This window comes from Nerophis ophidion, linkage group LG07 (assembly GCF_033978795.1).
Source record: "Nerophis ophidion isolate RoL-2023_Sa linkage group LG07, RoL_Noph_v1.0, whole genome shotgun sequence".
Taxonomy (NCBI): domain Eukaryota; kingdom Metazoa; phylum Chordata; class Actinopteri; order Syngnathiformes; family Syngnathidae; genus Nerophis; species Nerophis ophidion.
The window spans coordinates 43,239,912-43,262,246 of NC_084617.1; the positions used below are offsets into that span (position 1 = coordinate 43,239,912).

Genomic DNA, 22,335 nt, shown 5'->3' on the forward strand with positions numbered 1-22,335 from the left:
CTCCTCCACTTGGGGCAGGGTCTCCTCCCCAACCCGGAGATGGCACTCCACCCTTTTCCGGGTGAGAACCATGGACTCGGACTTGGAGGTGCTGATTCTCATTCCGGTCGCTTCACACTCGGCTGCAAACCGATCCAGCGAGAGCTGAAGATCCCGGTCAGATGAAGCCATCAGGACCACATCATCTGCAAAAAGCAGAGACCTAATCCTGCGGTTACCAAACCGGAACCCCTCAACGCCTTGACTGCGCCTAGAAATTCTGTCCATAAAAGTTATGAACAGAATCGGTGACAAAGGACAGCCTTGGCGGAGTCCAACCCTCACTGGAAATGTGTTCGACTTACTGCCGGCAATGCGGACCAAGCTCTGGCACTGATCGTACAGGGAACGGACCGCCACAATAAGACAGTCCGATATCCCATACTCTCTGAGCACTCCCCACAGGACTTCCCGAGGGACACGGTCGAATGCCTTCTCCAAGTCCACAAAGCACATGTAGACTGGTTGGGCAAACTCCCATGCACCCTCAAGAACCCTGCCGAGAGTATAGAGCTGGTCCACAGTTCCACGACCAGGACGAAAACCACACTGTTCCTCCTGAATCCGAGGTTCGACTATCCGACGTAGCCTCCTCTCCAGTACACCTGAATAAACCTTACCGGGAAGGCTGAGGAGTGTGATCCCACGATAGTTGGAACACACCCTCCGGTCCCCCTTCTTAAAGAGAGGAACCACCACCCCGGTCTGCCAATCCAGAGGTACCGCCCCCGATGTCCACGCGATGCTGCAAAGTCTTGTCAACCAAGACAGCCCCACAGCATCCAGAGCCCTAAGGAACTCCGGGCGGATCTCGTCCACCCCTGGGGCCTTGCCACTGAGGAGCTTTTTAACTACCTCAGCGACCTCAGCCCCAGAAATAGGAGAGTCCCCCACAGATTCCCCAGGCACTGCTTCCTCATAGGAAGACGTGTTGGTGGGATTGAGGAGGTCTTCGAAGTATTCCTTCCACCTATCCACAACATCCGCAGTCGAGGTCAGCAGAACACCATCCGCACCATACACGGTGTTGATAGTGCACTGCTTCCCCTTCCTGAGGCGGCGGACGGTGGTCCAGAATCGCTTCGAAGCCGTCCGGAAGTCGTTTTCCATGGCTTCCCCGAACTCTTCCCATGTCCGAGTTTTTGCCTCCGCGACCGCTGAAGCTGCACACCGCTTGGCCTGTCGGTACCTGTCCACTGAGTCCTATGAGCCAAAAGGACCCGATAGGACTCCTTCTTCAGCTTGACGGCATCCCTCACCGCTGGTGTCCACCAAGGGGTTTTAGGATTGCCGCCCCGACAGGCACCAACTACCTTGCGGCCACAGCTCCGATCTGCCGCCTCGACAATAGAGGTGCGGAACATGGTCCACTCGGACTCAATGTCCAGCACCTCCCTCGTGACATGTTCAAAGTTCTTCCGGAGGTGGGAATTGAAACTTTGTCTGACAGGAGACTCTACCAGACGTTCCCAGCAGACCCTCACAATGCGTTTGGGCCTCCCAGGTCTGTCCGGCATCCTCCCCCACCATCGCAGCCAACTCACCACCAGGTGGTGATCGGTAGAAAGCTCTGCCCCTCTCTTCACCCGAGTGTCCATAACATGAGGCCGCAAATCCGATGACACAACTACAAAGTCGATCATGGAACTGCGGCCTAGGGTGTCCTGGTGCCAAGTGCACATATGGACACCCTTATGTTTGAACATGGTGTTTGTTATGGACAAACTGTGACGAGCACAAAAGTCCAATAACAAAACACCACTCGGGTTCAGATCCGGGCGGCCATTCTTCCCAATCACGCCTCTCCAGGTTTCACTGTCGTTGCCAACGTGAGCGTTGAAGTCTCCCAGTAGGACAAGGGAATCACCCGGGGGAGCACTTTCCAGTACTCCCTCGAGCGTTCCCAAAAAGGGTGGGTACTCTGAACTGCTGTTTGGTGCATAAGCACAAACAACAGTCAGGACCCGTCCCCCCACCCGAAGGCGGAGGGAGGCTACCCTTTCGTCCACCGGGTTGAACTCCAACGTACAGGCTTTGAGCCGGGGGGAAACAAGAATTGCCACCCTAGCCCGTCGCCTCTCACTGCCGGCAACGCCAGAGTGGAAGAGGGTCCAATCCCTCTCGAGAGAAGTGGTTCCAGAGCCCTTGCTGTGCGTCGAAGTGAGTCCGACTATATCCAGCCGGAATTTCTCGACTTCGCGCACTAGCTCAGGCTCTTTCCCCCCCAGTGACGTGACGTTCCACGTCCCAAGAGCTAGCTTCTGTAGCCGAGGATCGGACCGCCAAGTGCCCTGCCTTCGGCTGTCGCCCAGCTCACAATGCACCCGACCTCTATGGCCCCTGCTATGGGTGGTGAGCCCATTGGAGGGGTGACCCACGTTGCCTCTTCGGGCTGTGCCCGGCCGGGCCCCATGGGAACAGGCCCGGCCACCAGGCGCTCGCCATCGTGCCCCACCTCCGGGCCTGGCTCCAGAGGGGGGCCCCGGTGACCCGCGTCCGGGCGAGGGAAATTTGGGTCCATGATGATTCTTCTTCATAAAGGTCTTCGAGCTGCTCTTTGTCTGATCCCTCACCTAGAACCTGTTTGCCTTGGGAGACCCTACCAGGGGGCTTTATGCCCCCGGACAACATAGCTCCTAGGATCATTGGGACACGCAAACTCCTCTACCACGATAAGGTTGCAGCTCAGAGAGGAGTGGTGTCAATCATTCAAAGTTTATTTATTCATCCCTTAATCACAAATGTCTCAAAGGGCTGCACAAGCCAAAACGACATCCTCGGCTCAGATCCAACATCGTTAGTATCATTAGTAAAAATACGGGTATTATTGCACTTAACCCTAATACACTTTAAGTTACATGTAGATAATGTTGGTGGTGAAGCATAAATTCCGTGCACATTTAGCCTTTTTTCTCATGGCTCCATCGACTAGATCCAGTGGCTCACTTAAGTCCAATGCACGGGGACAATAACAACACTTACGTTCCTCAATCTACACCAACATTTTATGGGCCTTTGCATGATTCATGCACTACACGGCGATAATGTTTTTTGGGAATTAAATATATAGTTATGGTGTAATAACCCTTACTATAAAACCTAACTATGCAACCAACAATCAAAACATAACATTTCCTTTGAGCTAATAGCCCATTTATTTGTCTTTTTTGTGTGTGTTTGTTTGATTGATATCGTCTCTCCTCAGAGCTGTTGAGTTGCTTCGGTCCACATCCCTCACAGAGCAGCTATGTTTTGCTCTAAGCAACTACGCACGTGCTTTATGGTGAGTAAAAAGTATTTACAGATAGTTCCCGCTGTCGTAAGATGACTGACAAGTTTATATTGGTCCTTCCAGCGCTTGTGGCCGGTGTGAGGAAGCCTTCCATGTCTATAACTCCACCCCACTGGAGGAGCTCAGTGATCTGGCAGGGTTGGCTTTGGCATACTGCAAGGCTGGACACATCTCAGAGAGCAGTAGAGGTGATTAACAGCCCTGAAGCCCTGTGAGAGTGTACGTGACATGCCAGAGTGACTGCAAAGAGTTCTATACATGTGCTCTGTAGCCTATGAGCGGGCGCTGGCGTTGGCTTCCAGTGAAAAGGAGACAGCATACATCTTGACAGCTCTATCACTGCTGCAGCACCAGCAGGGTAATCTGGATTCTGCCAAGACCCTGCTATTTAAATGGTGGGTCCAATCACCCAAGTCGAAAGCAAGGAAAGGCACCAATATGAATGTTTAAAGCATGCAGAGAGTATACAATTGTCTCCAACTCCAGTTCTACATAATTATATGATATCACCTGTATTTTGCTCATATGCATGCTGATGAGCAAAATAAATATCTGTCTTCGCAGCTCCATGTTGAAGGAACCAGTTCCAGAGTCCCTGCTGTGTTTATGTGCCCTTGGATTGGCCCACAATGATGTCACGCTAGCCGCGGCTGCACGCACAGAACTACTCAAACAAGGTTCTTCCTGTGCAACTGTTGTAGAGCAGAGATGTCTTCTCACCTGTACCTTACTGGCCCTGCAGGGCAACTACAGTGCTGTGCAAAGAGAGGCCTCCAGAGCTGTACACAGGTGGGGAAACAAGTACATTTCTACAGATAACTTAACAAGGGGCATGCATTATCTCTGAATACACATAAATAACTGCCCTTTTTCTGTTTGCTGTTTTTAGCTATCCTGGTAACCCATCTTTGTGGTCATTGCTGTCCAGATTGGTACCACAATACTACCCCAGGAAAGCTAATGTAAGCTTCTTGCAAACACAGCACACTCCTATGAACATTGATTACCAATACTGTACTAGAGACCCACCAAAATATTTTTTCAGGGCCGATACCGATTATTAGATTATTAGTTTAGTACGTATAACTAGTTTTAGTTATACTGTCAAACTTGCAAATGTTGCTTGGAGTGATCAATGAAGAATCCATAATAGTAGAACGCGATGGACGGCTGGAAGACTTAACTGCACTCTGGTTGAAAAAGAAAAGCACTTCTAAAAATGGAAGGACACTGCAGCACCTGCTGTAAGCGAACTCGTCCAAAAGATGGCGCCACACCACAAACAATAAAACACTCTCTCAGTGTTTTTGCTAGTTTTTTTTAATAATTTTTTATCATGGCCGCCAGCGAAGAAACATTTATAAATTAGCCGCTCAGTCTTATAAGCCGCAAGGTTCAAAGTGTAGGAAAAGCATAGCTGCTTATAGTCTGGAATTTCCGTTATTTAATAAATCTCGTATTTGTCAAGATATTTACACAAAGTTTGAAATTCTTGGCAGAGAAATATTTTACGTCGCCCTGTCGATAATTGGTTGATCTCTATACTGTACATACATTGTCCAACTTTGCTGAAATGTAATGTCATGCTTTTGCACGCTGTCGTCCAGGGAGGAGCAATGGCCGGACATGTTGCCTGTCTCTCCAGTATGACCCAGGGAAAGGTAAAAAAATGAAAACATAACGCCTAAATAATTATAGTAGGCAGCTTTCGTTTTTGTAGTGGTTTATCACATTGCATAAATTATGTGGCAAAGCTATACTATGAGGGGATTAGTTCCCACAATACAAGAACACTTTTTTTTTCAGAGCAGTGTACAGTAGTTTCTGATGTGTTCGCAATGAGACATGTTTTCTTTTTAAATTTATTTGCTGACAGAGGGCGCTGCTGTACAGTGGAGTAAACCAGCTGGCCAATGGGAGACACTCTGGAGAGGATGCTCAGAGGAATGCGCTGAAGACCATGCAGCGAGCTGTGCTGCTCTGTCCTGGTATATTTACTAGCACATTGCAACTTGCATAGATACACACAACAGTCTTAGCGGAGCCGATATGTTGCATAGTGCCATGCTGTTTATGGGACTTTTCAGAAGCATTCTTTCATTTAATGGAGGCCTTTACATTGCATTTAATGATTTTGTTCAAGTCTTAAAATTTCTCTGCTTACAGATGATCCATCTGCATGGGCAGGATTAATGGCTGCCTGTCACACAGAAAACACTTCCTCCTTTCTCCGTGGCTCAGCTGCTTGTAGGCAGGGTCTAGAGCAAACCCTAATGTCAGTGGTTTCTGAGAAAGGTATGCGTGTTTATTTTTAGCCATATTGTATATGCATTTGCTAGTTAAAGATTGTACTGCAGCTGTACTCAATTTGTGAAGTGAAATGAAGTGAATTATATTTATATAGCGCTTTTCTCTAGTGACTCAAAGCACTTTACATAGTGAAAACCCAATATCTAAGTTACATTTAAACCAGTCACATTTGAACTGTTTCTTGGTATCTGGGAATTTATACTGGAACTCAATGGTATCAATTTTGGTATTTTTGTGTGTTAATACATGTTGATTGCTTTATGATAACGTTTAATTTTATAATAAACATTTTACAATGATCTGATTATGGTAACTGTGCTGTCCAGTTGTTATATCTTGTTTTTTGATTACATTTGAGTCTTATTTGCAATGCAGTATCCAAGATATTAGATGGCAGTACTGTATAGGCTATTTATGGAAGTAACTTTTTCCAGAAAGATCAATATGTTATGTTGTGCCCTACAAATTGTTTATACTGTTCGTATTGTGCTTTTAACATTTATCTTAGTTGTAGTTTTTATTACCAAATTTGAAGCTGTTGGAATCGCCATGTAAAATCGCTAATGCTAATTGTAGCCTGTCTGTGGTAAATCCAATGTAAATTAGCATCAAGGTCGCACATTTTGGAATAATGGAGCCTTACTTATTGTTTGAGCATTTTCTTCTAAGTATAATTCCTTTGTTGGTGTTAAAAATGGCAACATTATTTAGAGGGAGCTTGGCTGAGTGCTGCCGAAATGATTGTTTCCTTGAGCCAATGTTTAGTCTAAACCCTTGATGTGACGTCACGTGCAACAAAAGTATCAAAATATGGAACCATTTGAATTTACGTGAATCGAGATCTGGTAATAAAAAGTACTGAATTCGGTACGATCCCTAATTTCAGTTTACACTACTAACACTTTTCTGTATTTCAGTGCGTAGCGTTAAGACAGAGCGGCCCTTAGCCCAGGGTCTAGAAGAATGGGTACTCCAACAGGCAGTGAGTGGCCTCTTGCTAAGCGGACAGCTAGATCAAGCAGAAGCACTGTGCTCACAGGTAATATTTTTTTCAGTTTAAAACAGGGTACATTCCAAGCTAAACAATGTAAACAGGATTATGCATTGGTGTTTGTTCTGTCCGTCATTATCGGTTGTCCTTTGCTCAATTCCAGGTGCTGAATGTGTCCCCAGAGCATCCCGCAATCATGTTGTCACTCAGACAAGTGCATTGTCAGCGTCTCCTTGAGACTCGCAGCGGTACTCTCCTCTCAGAGTCCATGCTGGAGCAGCTCAGTAATGCTTTGATGCTAAACCCCTCCAATATTGGGGCATTGCACGTAAGATGATCTCTCACTGTCACCATTAGGCTGTTTTGAATCATGTCTTTGTTCGCACACTTAATTTTTGCTCTACTTGTATTGTGTTTTCTGGTGGTATGTTGGAGTATTACGACTGCAGACTTAACTGATACTAACTAAATGTAAAATTTACTATATTAAGGACTAATGTGACAATATCAAAATATCATTGCTGCTTATTTCTCTTTAATTAATGACAAAAAGATACTACAGTTTAAAGGTACTGCAAGAAATAAATCTTGTAAATATGCAATGGTGTACTTTTCAGTTATTAGAACCAAACGTATTACTGTTATAAACTAAGGGTGTCCCGATACAATTTAAACACTTCTGATATGATACCGACATTAGAGCTTTAAGTATTGGCCAGTACGATATCAGCACAATTCATAGTACAGTGGAACCCTGATTTGCCAACTTACTGTAATTGTTTTTTAAACAGGGTTTGTAAATCCAAATGTTTGTATAGCGAAGCTATTTTTTTAATTAGAAACAATTTAAATATGAATAATGGGTTTCAGCCTTGACAAAAGTCCATATTTTAATGAAGGTTTTTATACTTTGAACTAGGGCTGGGCGATATTGCCTTTTTTTAATATCGCGATATTTTAAGTGTCAAATAAAAATGAGCTGCATAATAGGAAATCAAATAGTGTTCGTCCTTCACTATGTGGTATGTTACTAAGGTTATGAAATTCTCTTCATTCTCTAGCGAGTGACTTTTCAAAAGATGCTACATATTAGCAGTAATGCTACTTTTTATAGCAATGCTTTAGCACTGCTCTTGACAAATTACAGTTGTCTGTTCGACACATTCCCACTTGAAGCCGAACCGTCGCCAGACGATGAAACCCAGCTGTTTTTATTGGGAATTAAGTCTTCCTTCATTTGTTACCAGATCCGCACCTTCTTTCTCTCTTATTCCCACTCGTACCCCAGTCTGCTACGTCTTTGCTCTGCGAGGGCGGACACTGTGACGTATCACGAGACAGTGTGTGACGTATATAAGAATGTGCGCCTGCTTTTCTGTGAGAAGGAAAGACAGGAAAGAGTAAGAACAGCATGCAGTGTAATGCCCGCAGCTAAAAGCAACTGCGTGACAACGTATACTCGAATATTACGATACAGTAATTTTCTATATCACACAGACAAACCCGCGATATATCAGATATATCGTATATATCGATATATATCGCCCAGCCCTACTTTGAACACACTATTAAGTGGGAAACGGCGTGGCGAAGTTGGGAGAGTGGGCGTGCCAGCAATTTGAGGGTTACTGGTTCAATCCCCACCTTCTACCATCCTAGTCACGTCAGTTATGTCCTTGGGCAAGACACTTCACCCTTGCTCCTGATGGGTCCTGGTTAGCGCCTTGCATGGCAGCTCCCGCCATCTGTGTGCGAATGTGTGTGTGAATGGGTGAATGTGGAAATACTGTCAAAGCGCTTTGGGCTCCTTAAAAAAAAAGAGGTAGAAAAAGCGCTATACAAGTACAACCATTTACCATTTTTATTTTCAGGTGCTATACAGTACTGTATATCCAACAAACATAACAAGGAGGTGATGAATCATCCATCCATCCATGCATTTTCTACCACTTGTCCCTTTCGGGGTCGCAGGGGATGCTGGAGCCTATCTCAGCTGCATTTAGGTAGACTGTCCCTTAATTAACAAGCCAATACAACAATGACAATCTAAACTGTGTGTACGCGCTGCTCTGTCAACACACACGCGTGCACACACAGAAATCCCTTGGGTGCCCTCACAAATTAAATGACCAGAAATCACAAAAATCCTTAACTTTAACAACCGTATTGCTACAATAATAAACATTTTGACAAGTAGAATTCACTTTTAGTACATTAACATTGGCAAAGGGGACGCTCATACGAGGAGAGAAAAGAGCAGACGGGTGGAAAGGGAGGGTGGTTAGCACACAGAAGCATATTTGGTGCAATCTAAAAGTTTGTAACAGAAAAGTTTGTAAATAGAGGGGTTTGTAAGTCAAGGTTCCACTGTACATACTCTCACCATTTTGTAGTGTAAAATGTTAGAAAAAGCTTGATAGAGTTAAAAAAATTACTCAGAGAACGGATTAACCAAAGAAATCAAACAAAGCACCAATTTGATTCAGTTGAAGAGACTGTTCAAACTACAATTGCTCACACAGTACACAAAACAACAATTATGTTGATCATCTTGAACTTTTTTTAATTTTCGAGATAAAGATTATTTATGTATTTGATATTTGTTTACTTACTATGGTAACCTGTCTCTCGCCAGACCCTTGTAGGTCGTTGAGCTCCACACAAGAATCTGGGCTCGAGGTCATTGCAAACTCCTTCCAGATAGCAAAAAATAATGAACCAATCAGGATCGCCGGGCGGCATTTCATAGATGTGACGTAGAGCCAAAGGGACTGTTTGATTCAATCAACAATGGCGGCAAGGAGCGAGGAATCGTGTGCTGACATTGATTCTGCTCAAGCAAATGTTTTGCGCTATTGATCGAATATTAATTATTTAAAAGATGAAGAGAGAATGGTTTTGAAGGCATTTATTGGTGGCAAGGATGTTTTGGCTCTTCTTCCGACCGGGTTTGGATTACCCAGTGTCTCTTTCATCAGCATGTAGCACGTCATTCAAGATAACGGGCAAGTGGTTTATCCAATCACATACAATGATTTTTTTTACAAGGCCCCACCTTCTGAAATACATCTCCTATTGAGAACTCTCAGATCAATGTGTGGAGCTCAGCGAACGACAAGGACCTGGGGAGAATCAGGTTATTACTATGATATTTATTTATTCACTGTTCTGTTACAGAGAACAAGGACATTGGATAAAATTGCTATGGTTTGAAAAGGGGTATGATTAAATAAGCTCAGCTTTTTCGTCCACCTTTTCGGACTTGCTGTAATGAAACTACAGGAAATAAGTGATGCATTACATTGTATATCGTATGCATGTTCCAAATAAACTGAAACTGAACTGAACTGAACAATAGCAGATATGGAAAAAAATTCACCTTATAACTTTTGTTTTCTTTATATTTGAAGGGTTGTAGTAATTAGTTTTTTGGCGACACCGAGAATAATTCATGACATGTTAGTACACACTAACTAATCTGCTTCTACCTCGGTGACTTTGTTTCTGTAAGTAATATGCAACTATTGCTTGTTTATACTGACAACTGTTGTTTTAAAACTGTAACATTGTTTTTTTTTTTTGTTGTTGATGGCATCAGACCGATGTCTGTTGTCAATATCGTATCGGAACACCCCTAATATAAACTCCTGTGTCCTCTTCACCATTTCTTTACAATCTCCCAGTGGTTGTCTGCCGTGTACTGCAGCCAGGGTCTGCTGGTCCAGGCAGTCATGGCGCTCAAACGCAGCTTGCAGATCGCCTCGCAGCTCGGCCTGCACAGCAGCCAAGTAGCCAGTCTGCTGCGACTCGCCCTGGTGGCCCTACGGCCCTGCATGGTGAGTCTGGTCATGAGCACTTCTAAAACCATCTACAGCCAATCGGCCATCCCTGCCGTGACTCGCCCTCATTCGTCCTCGCCTCTGTGGATGTTTGTTTTCCAAACTTCACAGGCAGGAGTCCCAGGAAACGACCGGATTGAGCTCGTCGGACAAGCCACTACAGAGGCCCTGAAGCTGGGCTCGTCGCTCCCTGTGGCATTGCTCTTTCAGGCCCTGCTCCAGTACATTACCCAAAAAAATGCAAGGTAGGGGCTCTCCATTATTCTATCATGGATATTTAATCAATGTTCCAGTGAAATATGAACGATTTATTTCAGGTTCAAACTATTTCCTCCATAAAACCTTTACATTTCCTCTCTGTGTGTTCTAAATGGTAAAAGTCTGCTAGTATGAGGCGGCTAATAATGCAGGTAATGGTAATTCATCTATTCCACCTATAAAGCCCTTTAAAAACGGAAGCAACGTTTTGTTACATGCCTTGACCTGGTATTGGTATTGTACTGTAAGAGCTAATGCAGAGGAACTACTTTTCTGGCATCACTTTGCTCACACTGACCACAAGCCAGTAGCCAGCTACTAGCTACCTTGAGCTGCTAATAACATTGGTTGCAACCCATCCATCCATCCATCCATCATCTTCCGCTTATCCGAGGTCGGGTCGCGGGGGCAGCAGCCTAAGCAGGGAAGCCCAGACTTCCCTATCTCCAGCCACTTCGTCTAGCTCTTCCCGGGGGATCCCGAGGCGTTCCCAGGCCAGCCGGGAGACATAGTCTTCCCAACGTGTCCTGGGTCTTCCCCGTAGCTTCCTACCAGCTGGACGTGCCCTAAACACATCCCTAGGGAGGCGTTCGGGTGGCATCCTGACCAGATGCCCGAACCACTTCATCTGGCTCCTCTCGATGTGGAGGAGCAGCGGCTTTACGTTGAGCTCCTCCCGGATGGCAGAGCTTCTCACCCTATCTCTAAGGGAGAGCCCCGCCACCCGGCGGAAGAAACTCATTTTGGCCGCTTGTACCCGTGATCTTATCCTTTCGGTCATGACCCAAAGCTCATGACCATAGGTGAGGATGGGAACGTAGATCGACCGGTAAATTGAGAGCTTTGCCTTCCGGCTCAGCTCCTTCTTCACCACAACGGATCGATACAACGTCCGCATTACTGAAGACGCCGCACCGATCCGCCTGTCGATCTCACGATCCACTCTTCCCCCACTCGTGAACAAGACTCCTAGGTACTTGAACTCCTCCACTTGGGGCAGGGTCTCCTCCCCAACCTGGAGATGGCACTCCACCCTTTTCCGGGCAAGAACCATGGACTCGGACTTGGAGGTGCTGATTCTCATTCCGGTCGCTTTACACTCTGCTGCGAACTGATCCAGTGAGAGCTGAAGATCCCGGCCAGATGAAGCCATCAGGACTACATCATCTGCAAAAAGCAGAGACCTAATCCCGTGGCCACCAAACCGGAACCCCTCAACGCCTTGGCTACGCCTAGAAATTCTGTCCATAAAAGTTATGAACAGAATCGGTGACAAAGGACAGCCTTGGCGGAGTCCAACCCTCACTGGAAACGTGTCCGACTTACTGCCAGCAATGCGGACCAAGCTCTGACACTGATCATACAGGGAGCGGACTGCCACAATAAGACATTCTGATACCCCATACTCTCTGAGCACTCCCCACAGGACTTCCCGAGGGACACGGTCGAATGCCTTCTCCAAGTCCACAAAGCACATGTAGACTGGTTGGGCAAACTCCCATGCACCCTCAAGAACCCTGCCGAGAGTATAGAGCTGGTCCACAGTTCCACGACCAGGACGAAAACCACACTGTTCCTCCTGAATCCGAGGTTCGACTATCCGGCGAAGCCTCCTCTCCAGTACACCTGAATAAACCTTACCGGGAAGGCTGAGGAGTGTGATCCCACGATAGTTGGAACACACCCTCCGGTCCCCCTTCTTAAAGAGAGGGACCACCACCCCGGTCTGCCAATCCAGAGGTACCGCCCCCGATGTCCACGCGATGCTGCAGAGTCTTGTCAACCAAGACAGCCCCACAGCATCCAGAGCCTTGAGGAACTCCGGGCGGATCTCATCCACCCCTGGGGCCTTGCCGCCGAGGAGCTTTTTAACTACCTCAGCGACCTCAGCCCGAGAAATAGGAGAGTCCACTACAGATTCCCCAGGCACCGCTTCCTCAAAGAAAGACGTGTTGGTGGGATTGAGGAGGTCTTCGAAGTATTCCCTCCACCGATCCACAACATCCGCAGTCGAAGTCAGCAGATCACCATCCGCACCATACACGGTGTTGATAGTGCACTGCTTCCCCTTCCTGAGGCGCCGTATGGTGGTCCAGAATCGCTTCGAAGCCGTCCGGAAGTCGTTTTCCATGGCTTCCCCGAACTCTTCCCATGTCCGAGTTTTTGCCTCCGCGACCGCTAAAGCTGCACACCGCTTGGCCCGTCGGTACCCGTCCACTGCCTCCGGTGTCCTATGAGCCAAAAGAACCCGATAGGACTCCTTCTTCAGCTTGACGGCATCCCTCACTGCTGGTGTCCACCAACGGGTTCTGGGATTACCGCCACGACAGGCACCAACAACCTTGCGGCCACAGCTCCAATCAGCCGCCTCGACAATAGAGGTTCGGAACATGGTCCACTCGGACTCAATGTCCCGCACCTCCCTCGTGACATGTTCAAAGTTCTCCCGGAGGTGTGAATTGAAACTCTCTCTGACAGGAGACTCTGCCAGACGTTCCCAGCAGACCCTCACAATGCGCTTGGGCCTGCCAGGTCTGTCCGGCATCCTCCCCCACCATTGCAGCCAACTCACCACCAGGTGGTGATCGGTAGAAAGCTCCGCCCCTCTCTTCACCCGAGTGTCCAAAACATAAGGCCGCAAATCCGATGACACAACTACAAAGTCGATCATGGAACTGCGGCCTAGGGTGTCCTGGTGCCAAGTGCACATATGGACACCCTTATGTTTGAACATGGTGTTTGTTATGGACAATCCGTGACGAGCACAAAAGTCCATTAACAAAACACCACTCGGGTTTAGATCCGGGCGACCATTCTTCCCAATCACGCCTCTCCAGGTTTCACTGTCGTTGCCAACATGAGCGTTGAAGTCTCCCAGTAGGACAAGGGAATCACCCGGAGGAGCACTTTCCAGTACTCCCTCGAGTGTACCCAAAAAGGGTGGGTATTCTGAACTGCTGTTTGGTGCGTAAGCACAAACAACAGTCAGGACCCGTCCCCCCACCCGAAGGCGAAGGGAAGCTACCCTCTCGTCCACTGGGTTGAACTCAAACGTGCAGGCTTTGAGCCGGGGGGCAACGAGAATTGCCACCCCAATCCGTCGCCTCTCACTGCCGGCAACGCCAGAGTGGAAGAGGGTCCAGTCCCTCTCGAGAGAACTGGTTCCAGAGCCCTTGCTGTGCGTCGAGGTGAGTCCGACTATATCCAGCCGGAACTTCTCTACCTCGCGCACTAGCTCAGGCTCCTTCCCCCCCAGTGAGGTGACGTTCCACGTCCCAAGAGCTAGCTTCTGTAGCCGAGGATCGGACCGCCAAGTGCCCTGCCTTCGGCTGCCGCCCAGCTCACAATGCACCCGACCTCTATGGCCCCTCCTATGAGTGGTGAGCCCATTGGAGGGATGACCCACGTTGCCTCTTCGGGCTGTGCCCGGCCGGTCCCCATGGGGACAGGCCCGACCACCAGGCGCTCGCCATCGTGCCCCAATTCCGGGCCTGGCTCCAGAGCGGGGCCCCGGTGACCCACGTCCGGGCGAGGGAAATCTGGGTTCATTTTGTTGTAATTCCATAGAAGTCTTTGAGCTGCTCTTTGTCTGATCACTCACCTAGGACCTGTTTGTCTTGGGAGACCCTACCAGGGGGCATGAAAGCCCCCAGACAACATAGCTCCTAGGATCATTGGGACACGCAAACTCCTCTACCACGTTAAGGTAGCAGCTCAGAGAGGAGTGGTTGCAACCCACCATGAAATAAAGACAAAAAAATATATTTAGCTGCTTCTGCTGCTGTTGTATTGCCTTTCAGTTAAAGCTAGTTTATAAACCATGTATCATAAATATAGTAGAAGATTGTGGCACCAAGTCACGACGTTGGTCATCTTCTGAAAATCCACACGCTACCAACTTGATACTATATGGCTCTCAACAAATGGAACGCATCTTAAGGTCCAACAACGTCGTTCAAAATGTGAAGTGTATATAGTAGCTCAAGGAGAGCACAAGTGCTTAAAGACACAAGCAACCCAGTTGAAGCTGACATTGTAATTCAATGCATTATATTTTTATGTGAACCATTCAGCAATAGTGCCACTTGATAACGCTTTATGGCTCTGATGAATTCTGCCATTAGTGGCAGCAACTTCAAATAGTGCTCTTTGTTGTTGTTGACGGAAGTAGTGATCGTTCCGTTCTGTAAAGTCATTGTGCCCAGGAAAGACGTTACGCTAATGATTAAATTGACCAAAATACTGTAATTACTACATGCCTGTTACTACATTGGATGCATACTTACAGCATGTACACAAAAATGTTTTTGAAAAGGTTTTATGGTCATAATAGATCGTATCCTCATTACCTCGCACAGTTTTTCACTATTTAGAACGCAGAGAAAAGGGAAAGACGTGTTCTTGTCTCACATTTGAAGATGACGGGCAACATTTTTTTAAAGTGCAGTTTTTCTTTAATAGATTATTTTTTTCCAACCTTTTGGGGGCTTACATCATTTTTTGATGACTCTTTCAAATGATCCGAAGGACTTGAGCCTGAACATTGAGCGTCAGTGCCAAATCCTGTCATTTTCCATAATAGTTTCCTCGACAACATGCATTGTCATCTTGCTCTTTATAAGATCCCAAGATAAAAAAATTGGTTTTCCCTCACGGCTGAATAAGCCGTCTTTGGTGAGACCCTGTAGAGATCCAGAAGCTAATAGGCTGTACACGTTTTCCTTGACCACAACTGAACTCCAACCATCAAACGCCTTCCTAAGAGGAAACAACTTACTCCCACAATTCCCATCGGGCCCTTTTCTTATTCTCTCTTTCTACTCTGGGCTGCCCTTCATTACATAATAGACACAAATGCTGCATGGTACCATTGCTATGCTGCCAATTACACTGTAAGTTAGGTTTTCTTCTTCCGTCTGTCCTTTACAGAGAAACAAGGCGACTATTCGAGAAGCTGGTGTATGGCCCATGTCAAGAAGTCCCGGTGACTGTGGTGCAGGTGGCCAGCTGGTACCTGCTTAGACACCTGCATTGCAAAAACGACCAGGAATTCATTCATGTAAAGCACAATGCTAAGTTTTATCTTCACTCTGCACATCCAAGTGTACAAACACTTTCTACCTAATGTGCTGAAAAAAAAATCTTTTCTGCAGGTTCTTTTGGAGCACGCCAAAAAGAACGGGGACCAACGACTGCTGGACTTGCATTCGCAGCTTGTTTCTTCATCCTGAATGTTGCCACAGTGCATTTTTTTTAAACATTTGTTAAAGCTTCATTTGGCATGGCATGACAGTCTTAAATCAATTAATTCAATATTCAATTGAGTTTTTATTAAATATCCTGTGTGTTCACATTCACACATACATTTTTGATAAACGTAGATTTTTTTACATTTTTACATTTCACCTGGGGTTGCCTATCGTCCCTTGAAAAATGGAATCATTGTGTATTGAGCCTGAAAAGTGGCGCAAAACAATCAGTAATAGTTTGTCAAATCAAATGTAAATTGAGTTATTACATGTCAGGATGCTTTGTATCAGGAATGCCTAAAGAGGAGTCTGTGGGCCCAAAAATGTTTTTATACAAATTATTTAGTGGGTTGCCACGGCGGGAGACAAAGGACTAGTGTGTGGTTTTCTTTAATGTTAATAATACAATGTTATGTACAGGTTTACTTATAACAATTTTATAGAAAAAATTATACTATTCATAGTCCCGGTGGAGGGGGGGATATTTTCTTCCTTCCAGGGCAGGGGTCGGCAACCTAAAACGTTGAAAGAGCCCTATTGGACCAAAAATACAAAAACAAATCTGTCTGGAGCCGCAAACAATTAAAAGCCGTATATAAATGTTATAATGAAGGCAACACATGACGTAAGTGTCTATATTATCTATACTAGCCTACTATCAAAATGACTGTGTCACAGGCTGAAGCAAATCTTTGTCGACAGAAATGTTGAAATGTAATATTTATTTTACAACATTGTAAATCAGAGGCTACTCAGAGTCTGAGATACCTCTTGGAAATGACTGTCTATTAATGGCCAAATGTGTAGGTGTGTGTGTCCAAGTTAGAGGAAACTGCAGGCTGTCTTTTTTTTTTATAGATTTATTACAATCTTTGGCAAGCTAGGTAATGTTTGCTGTGGTCTGGAACAACATGGCACACAAACAACTATCTGAAATGCAGCCAATATTTCATACAGATACCGTGTCATGAGACATACAAAACTAAATTATATACATAGACGATAAAAGTAAAGGATATTGCAGTGGTTATCAACCTTTTTTCAGTGATGTACCCCCTGTGAACATTTTTTTAATTCAAGTACCCCCTAATCAGAGCAAAGCATTTTGGTTGAAAAAAAGAGATAAAGAAGTGAAATAAAGCACTATGTCATCAGTTTCGGATTTATTAAATTGTATAACAGTGCAAAATATTGCTCATTTATAGTGGTCTTTTGTGAACTATTTGGAAAACAAAATATTAAAAAAAATAAAAACTTGTTGAAAAACAAACAAGTGATTCAATTATAAATAAAGATTTCTACACATAGAAGTAATCATTAACTTAAAGTGCCCTCTTTGAGGATTGTAATAGAGATCCATCTGGATTCATGAACTTCATTCAAAACATTTCTTCACAAAAAAATAAATCTTCAACATCAATATTTATGGAACATGTCCACAAAAAAATCTAGCTGTCAACACAGAATATTGCAATGTTGCATTTCTTTTCACAGTTTATGAACTTACATTTATATTTTGTTGAAATATTATTCAATAAATATATAAAGGATTTTTGAATTGTTGCTATTTTTAGAATATTTAAAAAAAAATCTCACTTACCTCTTGGCATACCTTCAAGTACCCCCAGGGTTACGCGTACCCCCTTTTGAGAACCACTGGGATATTGAATGAGCTCAAATACACCTACAAATGAGACATAACGATGCAATATGTACATACAGCTAACTTAAACAGCATGTTAGCATTAATTAGCTTGCAGTCATGCACTGACCAAATAGGCCTGATTAGCACTCCAATAAGTCAATAATATCAACAAAGCGCATCTTCATGCATTCACGCACAGCATAAAATGTTTTGTGGACAAAATAAGACAAAGAAGGAATGAAAGATTTTACATGTAAACAAACTGTTGCATCACAGTCCACCCTATGGTGAGTTCAAGAATGAAACAATGTTCATTAAATCCATACACACAAACATATTAAACAGTGAGCTTTTTAACAATTGGAAACGTTTGTGTCATGTTTGTTCTCAAGCAAACAACATTGTAAAACAAAAACAAAAATGTTCCACTTTTTTCCATTTTCAACCCTTCTTTAAAAATACTCCAAGGAGCCACAAGGGCGGCGCTAAAGAGCCGAGGGTTGCTGACTCCCGTTCTAGGGTGAGTATAAGAGAAAATACTTCAATACTGCTTTAAAGGATTGACCTCTGGCGTGAGTTGCATCCGGAATTGTAAACACAGCATTGCCAAATGGGCGATGACAAAATATTACTTATATTATTATTACTATGGTTTTCAATAGAGTTTATTAATATTACCCACGGTTGGAAAAAAGCTGCCACTGGTAAAGCAGCGCCACTCCCTGGCTGTAAAGGGACACGCCACACAAAGAACAACATCAGGGGCAGTGCAGCATGTTTGTCTTGTAATGGCTATCATGGCTGTATCATTATTGCACGATCGAGTCGTAGTCACTTTTTACCGAGAAATCCTGAAAGAGACCTTGTTTCATTTTCTTACTTTACACACATATAACTACACAGAACCTCATGGCCGGTTAGCTCAGTTGGTTAGAGCGTGGTGCTAATAACGCCAAGGTCGCGGGTTCGATCCCCGTACGGGCCACTTTCCTTTTCATCATTAAGACCCCAATTGTAGGACCGCACATGTTTTTCTACGTCACTAATTGCTTTTCAAATATTATGACTCTGATTTCCCTTTTTCTCTTCGAGGGAGTTAGGGTGTTGTTGACAATTGCATCGTGATGAGGAACATGATTATTTTCAGCAAAGACTAAAGTAAGTGGTTATTTATTACTTTTCACCAACTTTCCCAAACGATCATGTTTTTGTGTGTTTTGTTTGCAAGGTGTCAGTGATCCAATACAATCCTGCAGTGAGAGAAAACAAGTAAAACAACACCGTGGTGAGTCCTCCCTCCCTTCCTTCCTTTTTGCACTAGATTCTTCAACTGTTATTTTAAATTTATTGATCCACTCACATTTTAGTGTGCAGTCACAGTTTCTATGTTAACATTGTGTGTTTTTATGAGCATATTTATGATCTCAACAGGGTGTTGTGATTAGCTATACACGAAAAGTATAATAGACCAATCTGGATAAAAACTGGACATAGAAAATTCTTAATTCTCAGTTTAGCCCGGGAGCTTTGTTTATTTTTCCTCTTAGTCGAACATCGGCAATTCCCGCCTCCACTTCCGGTTTGTGATGCGCAACATCCTGTTACAGCAGTAAGGATACTTTCACAATAAAGGTTTCAGCCGTAAACATTACACAGGGGGCCAAAAGTGTCTGATATAAGTCATATTCTGGGGTTGAAGTTTTACTTCTGCCACTTCCCCACTAGTTAGGGTAATGCAATGACACAGAATATAAGACGAAAAATATTAGTTAGGACACAATTCAATTTGCATGATCTATTTTAACATTAGTGAAATAACAACTGGTAGATTGCAATTAGAAATCTATCCATCCATCCATCCATTTTCTACAGCTTATTCCCTTTCGGGGTCGCGGGGGGCGCTGGCGCCTATCTCAGCTACAATCGGGCGGAAGGCAGGGTACACCCTGGACAAGTCGCCACCTCATTGCAGGGCCAACACAGATAGACAGACAACATTCACACTCACATTCACACACTAGGGCCAATTTAGTGTTGCCAATCAACCTATCCCCAGGTGCATGTCTTTGGAAGTGGGAGGAAGCCGGAATACCCGGAGGGAACCCACGCATTCACGAGGAGAACATGCAAACTCCACACAGAAAGATCCTGAGCCTGGATTTGAACCCAGGACTGCAGGAACTTCGTATTGTGAGGCAGACGCACTAACCCCTCTGCCACCGTGAAGCCCAATTAGAAATCTATCAAGTTGATTGACTGCTTCATTGATCATCATTCTCTCATAACTCTTCTGTTGTTGACAACCTTTGAGACACCTGCTCCAGGTACTGGTGTGTGTGAGTGACAGGAAGAAAAGCTCTGTCTCGCTTTTTGAGAAATATTGTTGGCACAAACCGTTTGTTTGGGGGATAGGGGGCGTATAAATCTCTAGATCCCTAATGTAAGACTTGTCTTGTTTGCCAATGTAGTAAATACTGAAGTAGTAATGACACCATCTTTTTTTACTACATAGTACGTATATGATTGGAGAGAAGTGTCTTTTTATACAACCAGCTGAGATGGCCGAGGTAGTTAAAAAGCTCCTCGGTGGCAAGGCCCCGGGGGAGGATGAGATCCATCCGTAGTTCCTTAAGGCTCTGGATTCTGTGAGGCTGTCTTGGTTGACAAGGCTCTGCAACATCGCGTGGATATCGGGGGCGGTACCTCTGGATTGGCAGACCGGGGTGGTGGTTCCTCTCTTTAACAAGGTGAACTGGAGGGTGTGTTCCAACTATCGTGGGATCACACTCCTCAGCCTTCCCGGTAAGGTCTATTCAGGTGTACTGGAGAGGAGGCTACGCCGGAAAGTCGAACCTCGGATTCAGGAGGAACAGTGTGGTTTTCGTCCTGGTCGTGGAACTGTGGACCAGCTCTTCACTTTCGGCAGGGTCCTTGAGGGTGCATGGGAGTTTGCCCAACCAGTCTACATGTGCTTCACGGACTTGGAGAAGGCATTCGACCGTGACTACCAGGAAGTCCTGTGGGGAGTGCTCAGAGACTGTCTGGGACTTTCTGATTGTGGCGGTCAGCTCCCTGTATGATCAGAGTCGGAGTTTGGTCCGTATTACCGGCAGTAAGTCGGAACCGTTTCCAGTGAGAGTTGGACTACGCCAAGGCTACCCTTTGTCACTGATTCTGTTCATAATTTTTATGGACAGAATTTATATGCGCAGTCGGGTTGTTGAGGGGATCCAGTTTGGTGGCTGCAGGATCAGGTCTCTGCTTTTTGCAGATGATGTGGTCCTGATGGCTTCATCTGGCCAGGGTCTTTAGCTCGCACTGGATCGGTTCGCAGGTGAGTGTGAAGCGAATGGGATGAGAATCAGCACCTCCAAGTCCAGGTCCATGGTTCTCACCCGGAAAAGGGTGGGGAAGGGATCTTTCCCCATGTGGAGGAGTTCAGGTACCTCAGGGTCTTGTTCACGAGTGGGGGAAGAGTGGATCGTGAGATCGACAGGCGGATCGGTGCGGCGTCTTCAGTAATGTGGACGCTGTATCGATCTGTTGTGGTGAAGAAGGAGCTGAGCCGGAAGACAAAGCTCTCAATTTATTGGTCGATCTATGTTCCCATCCTCATCTATGGTTATGAGGTTTGGGTTATGACCGAAAGGACAAGATCACGGGTACAAGCGACCGAAAAGCCTTTCCTCCGCCGGAGGGCGGTGCTCTCCCTTAGAGATAGGGTGAGAAGCTCTGCCATCCGGGAGGAGCTTAAAGTCTCCCGGCTGGCCTAGGAACACCTCGGGATCCCCCGGACGGAGCTGGATGAAGTGACTGGGGGGAGGAAAGTCTGGGCTTCTCTGCTTAAGCTGCTGCCTCCGTGACCCAACCTCAGATAAGCGGAGGAAAATGAATAGATGGATGGAAAAATTGCAAACAGAAAATCCTTAAAAACAAAAGAAAATATTTACAAACATGAAATATTTTGCAAACAAAAATAGAGTTGCAAGCAAAACAAAACTTGCATACAAAAACATTTGTAAAAAAACAAAGTTTGCAAAAAACAAACAAACGTTATAACTCAAAAAAATATCGCAACCAAAACTTGTTTCTGTTTGCAAACTTTTATGATTAAAAATAAATTTTCTTGGTAACACTTTTTTTTTACTTGTTTGCCTGAAATGTCACAAAAATCTCTCCATGCATGTAAATTCAACTCAGCTTCCATGAATGATGAATAACTTTAATACTGGGCAGGTCAGAAAACATATTTTCCCAGATGCAAAAGAGTATTTGGCAGCGTATACTTGAGGGAGGATGATCTTGATGGATGTAAGTAAACCGTCTTGTAGAAATGATGACTTCCTACTTCCACACTGTTACTTTGGAGTATTTACAACCCTCATCAAATATGCATCTGCCTTCCAGCCCTGCTAAGATCAAATGTATTCCACCTACAGTGATGGATGGATGCTGTACTTCTCCATGGTAACTCATGTGCTCTCCTTTAACCATGAAGGATTTTAACTTCTTCCTTGACGCACTATTGTCTTTCTATTTTCTTCTTTCTGGACGTCCTACATTTTCCCCTTTCCAGTTTATGGGGCGTTGACGGGTTGTTTTCCTGTGTGTGTTAAAGCAGCTGCTTCTAATGAACCCAGCGAGGACCTTTGTTGATCCAATCTGCCAGACTGCGCTTGTGCCTTCTTAACAATTGACAGCTGATTTACATT

General features: G+C 45.1%; 1 protein-coding gene, 1 long non-coding RNA gene and 1 other non-coding gene across 5 annotated transcripts in view; all 3 read left to right on the forward strand.

Moving 5' to 3' along the window:
* The window catches only part of skic3 (SKI3 subunit of superkiller complex), a 48,869-nt gene extending 30,886 nt beyond the window's left edge, over window positions 1–17,983 (forward strand). For 2 of the 3 annotated variants that reach the window (XM_061906230.1, XM_061906231.1), the window contains exons 28-41: window positions 3,245–3,322; window positions 3,395–3,519; window positions 3,603–3,726; window positions 3,896–4,120; window positions 4,221–4,293; window positions 4,939–4,992; window positions 5,208–5,319; window positions 5,498–5,626; window positions 6,559–6,680; window positions 6,796–6,960; window positions 10,316–10,468; window positions 10,583–10,716; window positions 15,659–15,788; window positions 15,883–17,983. In XM_061906230.1, the coding sequence (XP_061762214.1) occupies window positions 3,245–3,322; window positions 3,395–3,519; window positions 3,603–3,726; window positions 3,896–4,120; window positions 4,221–4,293; window positions 4,939–4,992; window positions 5,208–5,319; window positions 5,498–5,626; window positions 6,559–6,680; window positions 6,796–6,960; window positions 10,316–10,468; window positions 10,583–10,716; window positions 15,659–15,788; window positions 15,883–15,960 (1,702 nt within the window). In that variant the 3' untranslated portion in view covers window positions 15,961–17,983. Of the gene's footprint in view, window positions 1–3,244; window positions 3,323–3,394; window positions 3,520–3,602; window positions 3,727–3,895; window positions 4,121–4,220; window positions 4,294–4,938; window positions 4,993–5,207; window positions 5,320–5,497; window positions 5,627–6,558; window positions 6,681–6,795; window positions 6,961–8,503; window positions 8,636–10,315; window positions 10,469–10,582; window positions 10,717–15,658; window positions 15,789–15,882 lie in introns of those variants that run through there. The other variant, XR_009807505.1, reaches the window with a different exon arrangement.
* A 551-nt stretch (window positions 17,984–18,534) lies between these two features.
* trnai-aau (transfer RNA isoleucine (anticodon AAU)) lies at window positions 18,535–18,608 on the forward strand. The gene has a single exon. It is a non-coding gene; the product is annotated as a tRNA-Ile (tRNA).
* LOC133555696 (uncharacterized) lies at window positions 18,559–18,908 on the forward strand. Its single transcript, XR_009807377.1, has 3 exons — window positions 18,559–18,637; window positions 18,724–18,781; window positions 18,852–18,908. It is a non-coding gene; the product is annotated as an uncharacterized LOC133555696 (long non-coding RNA).
* Window positions 18,909–22,335: the final 3,427 nt, after the last annotated feature.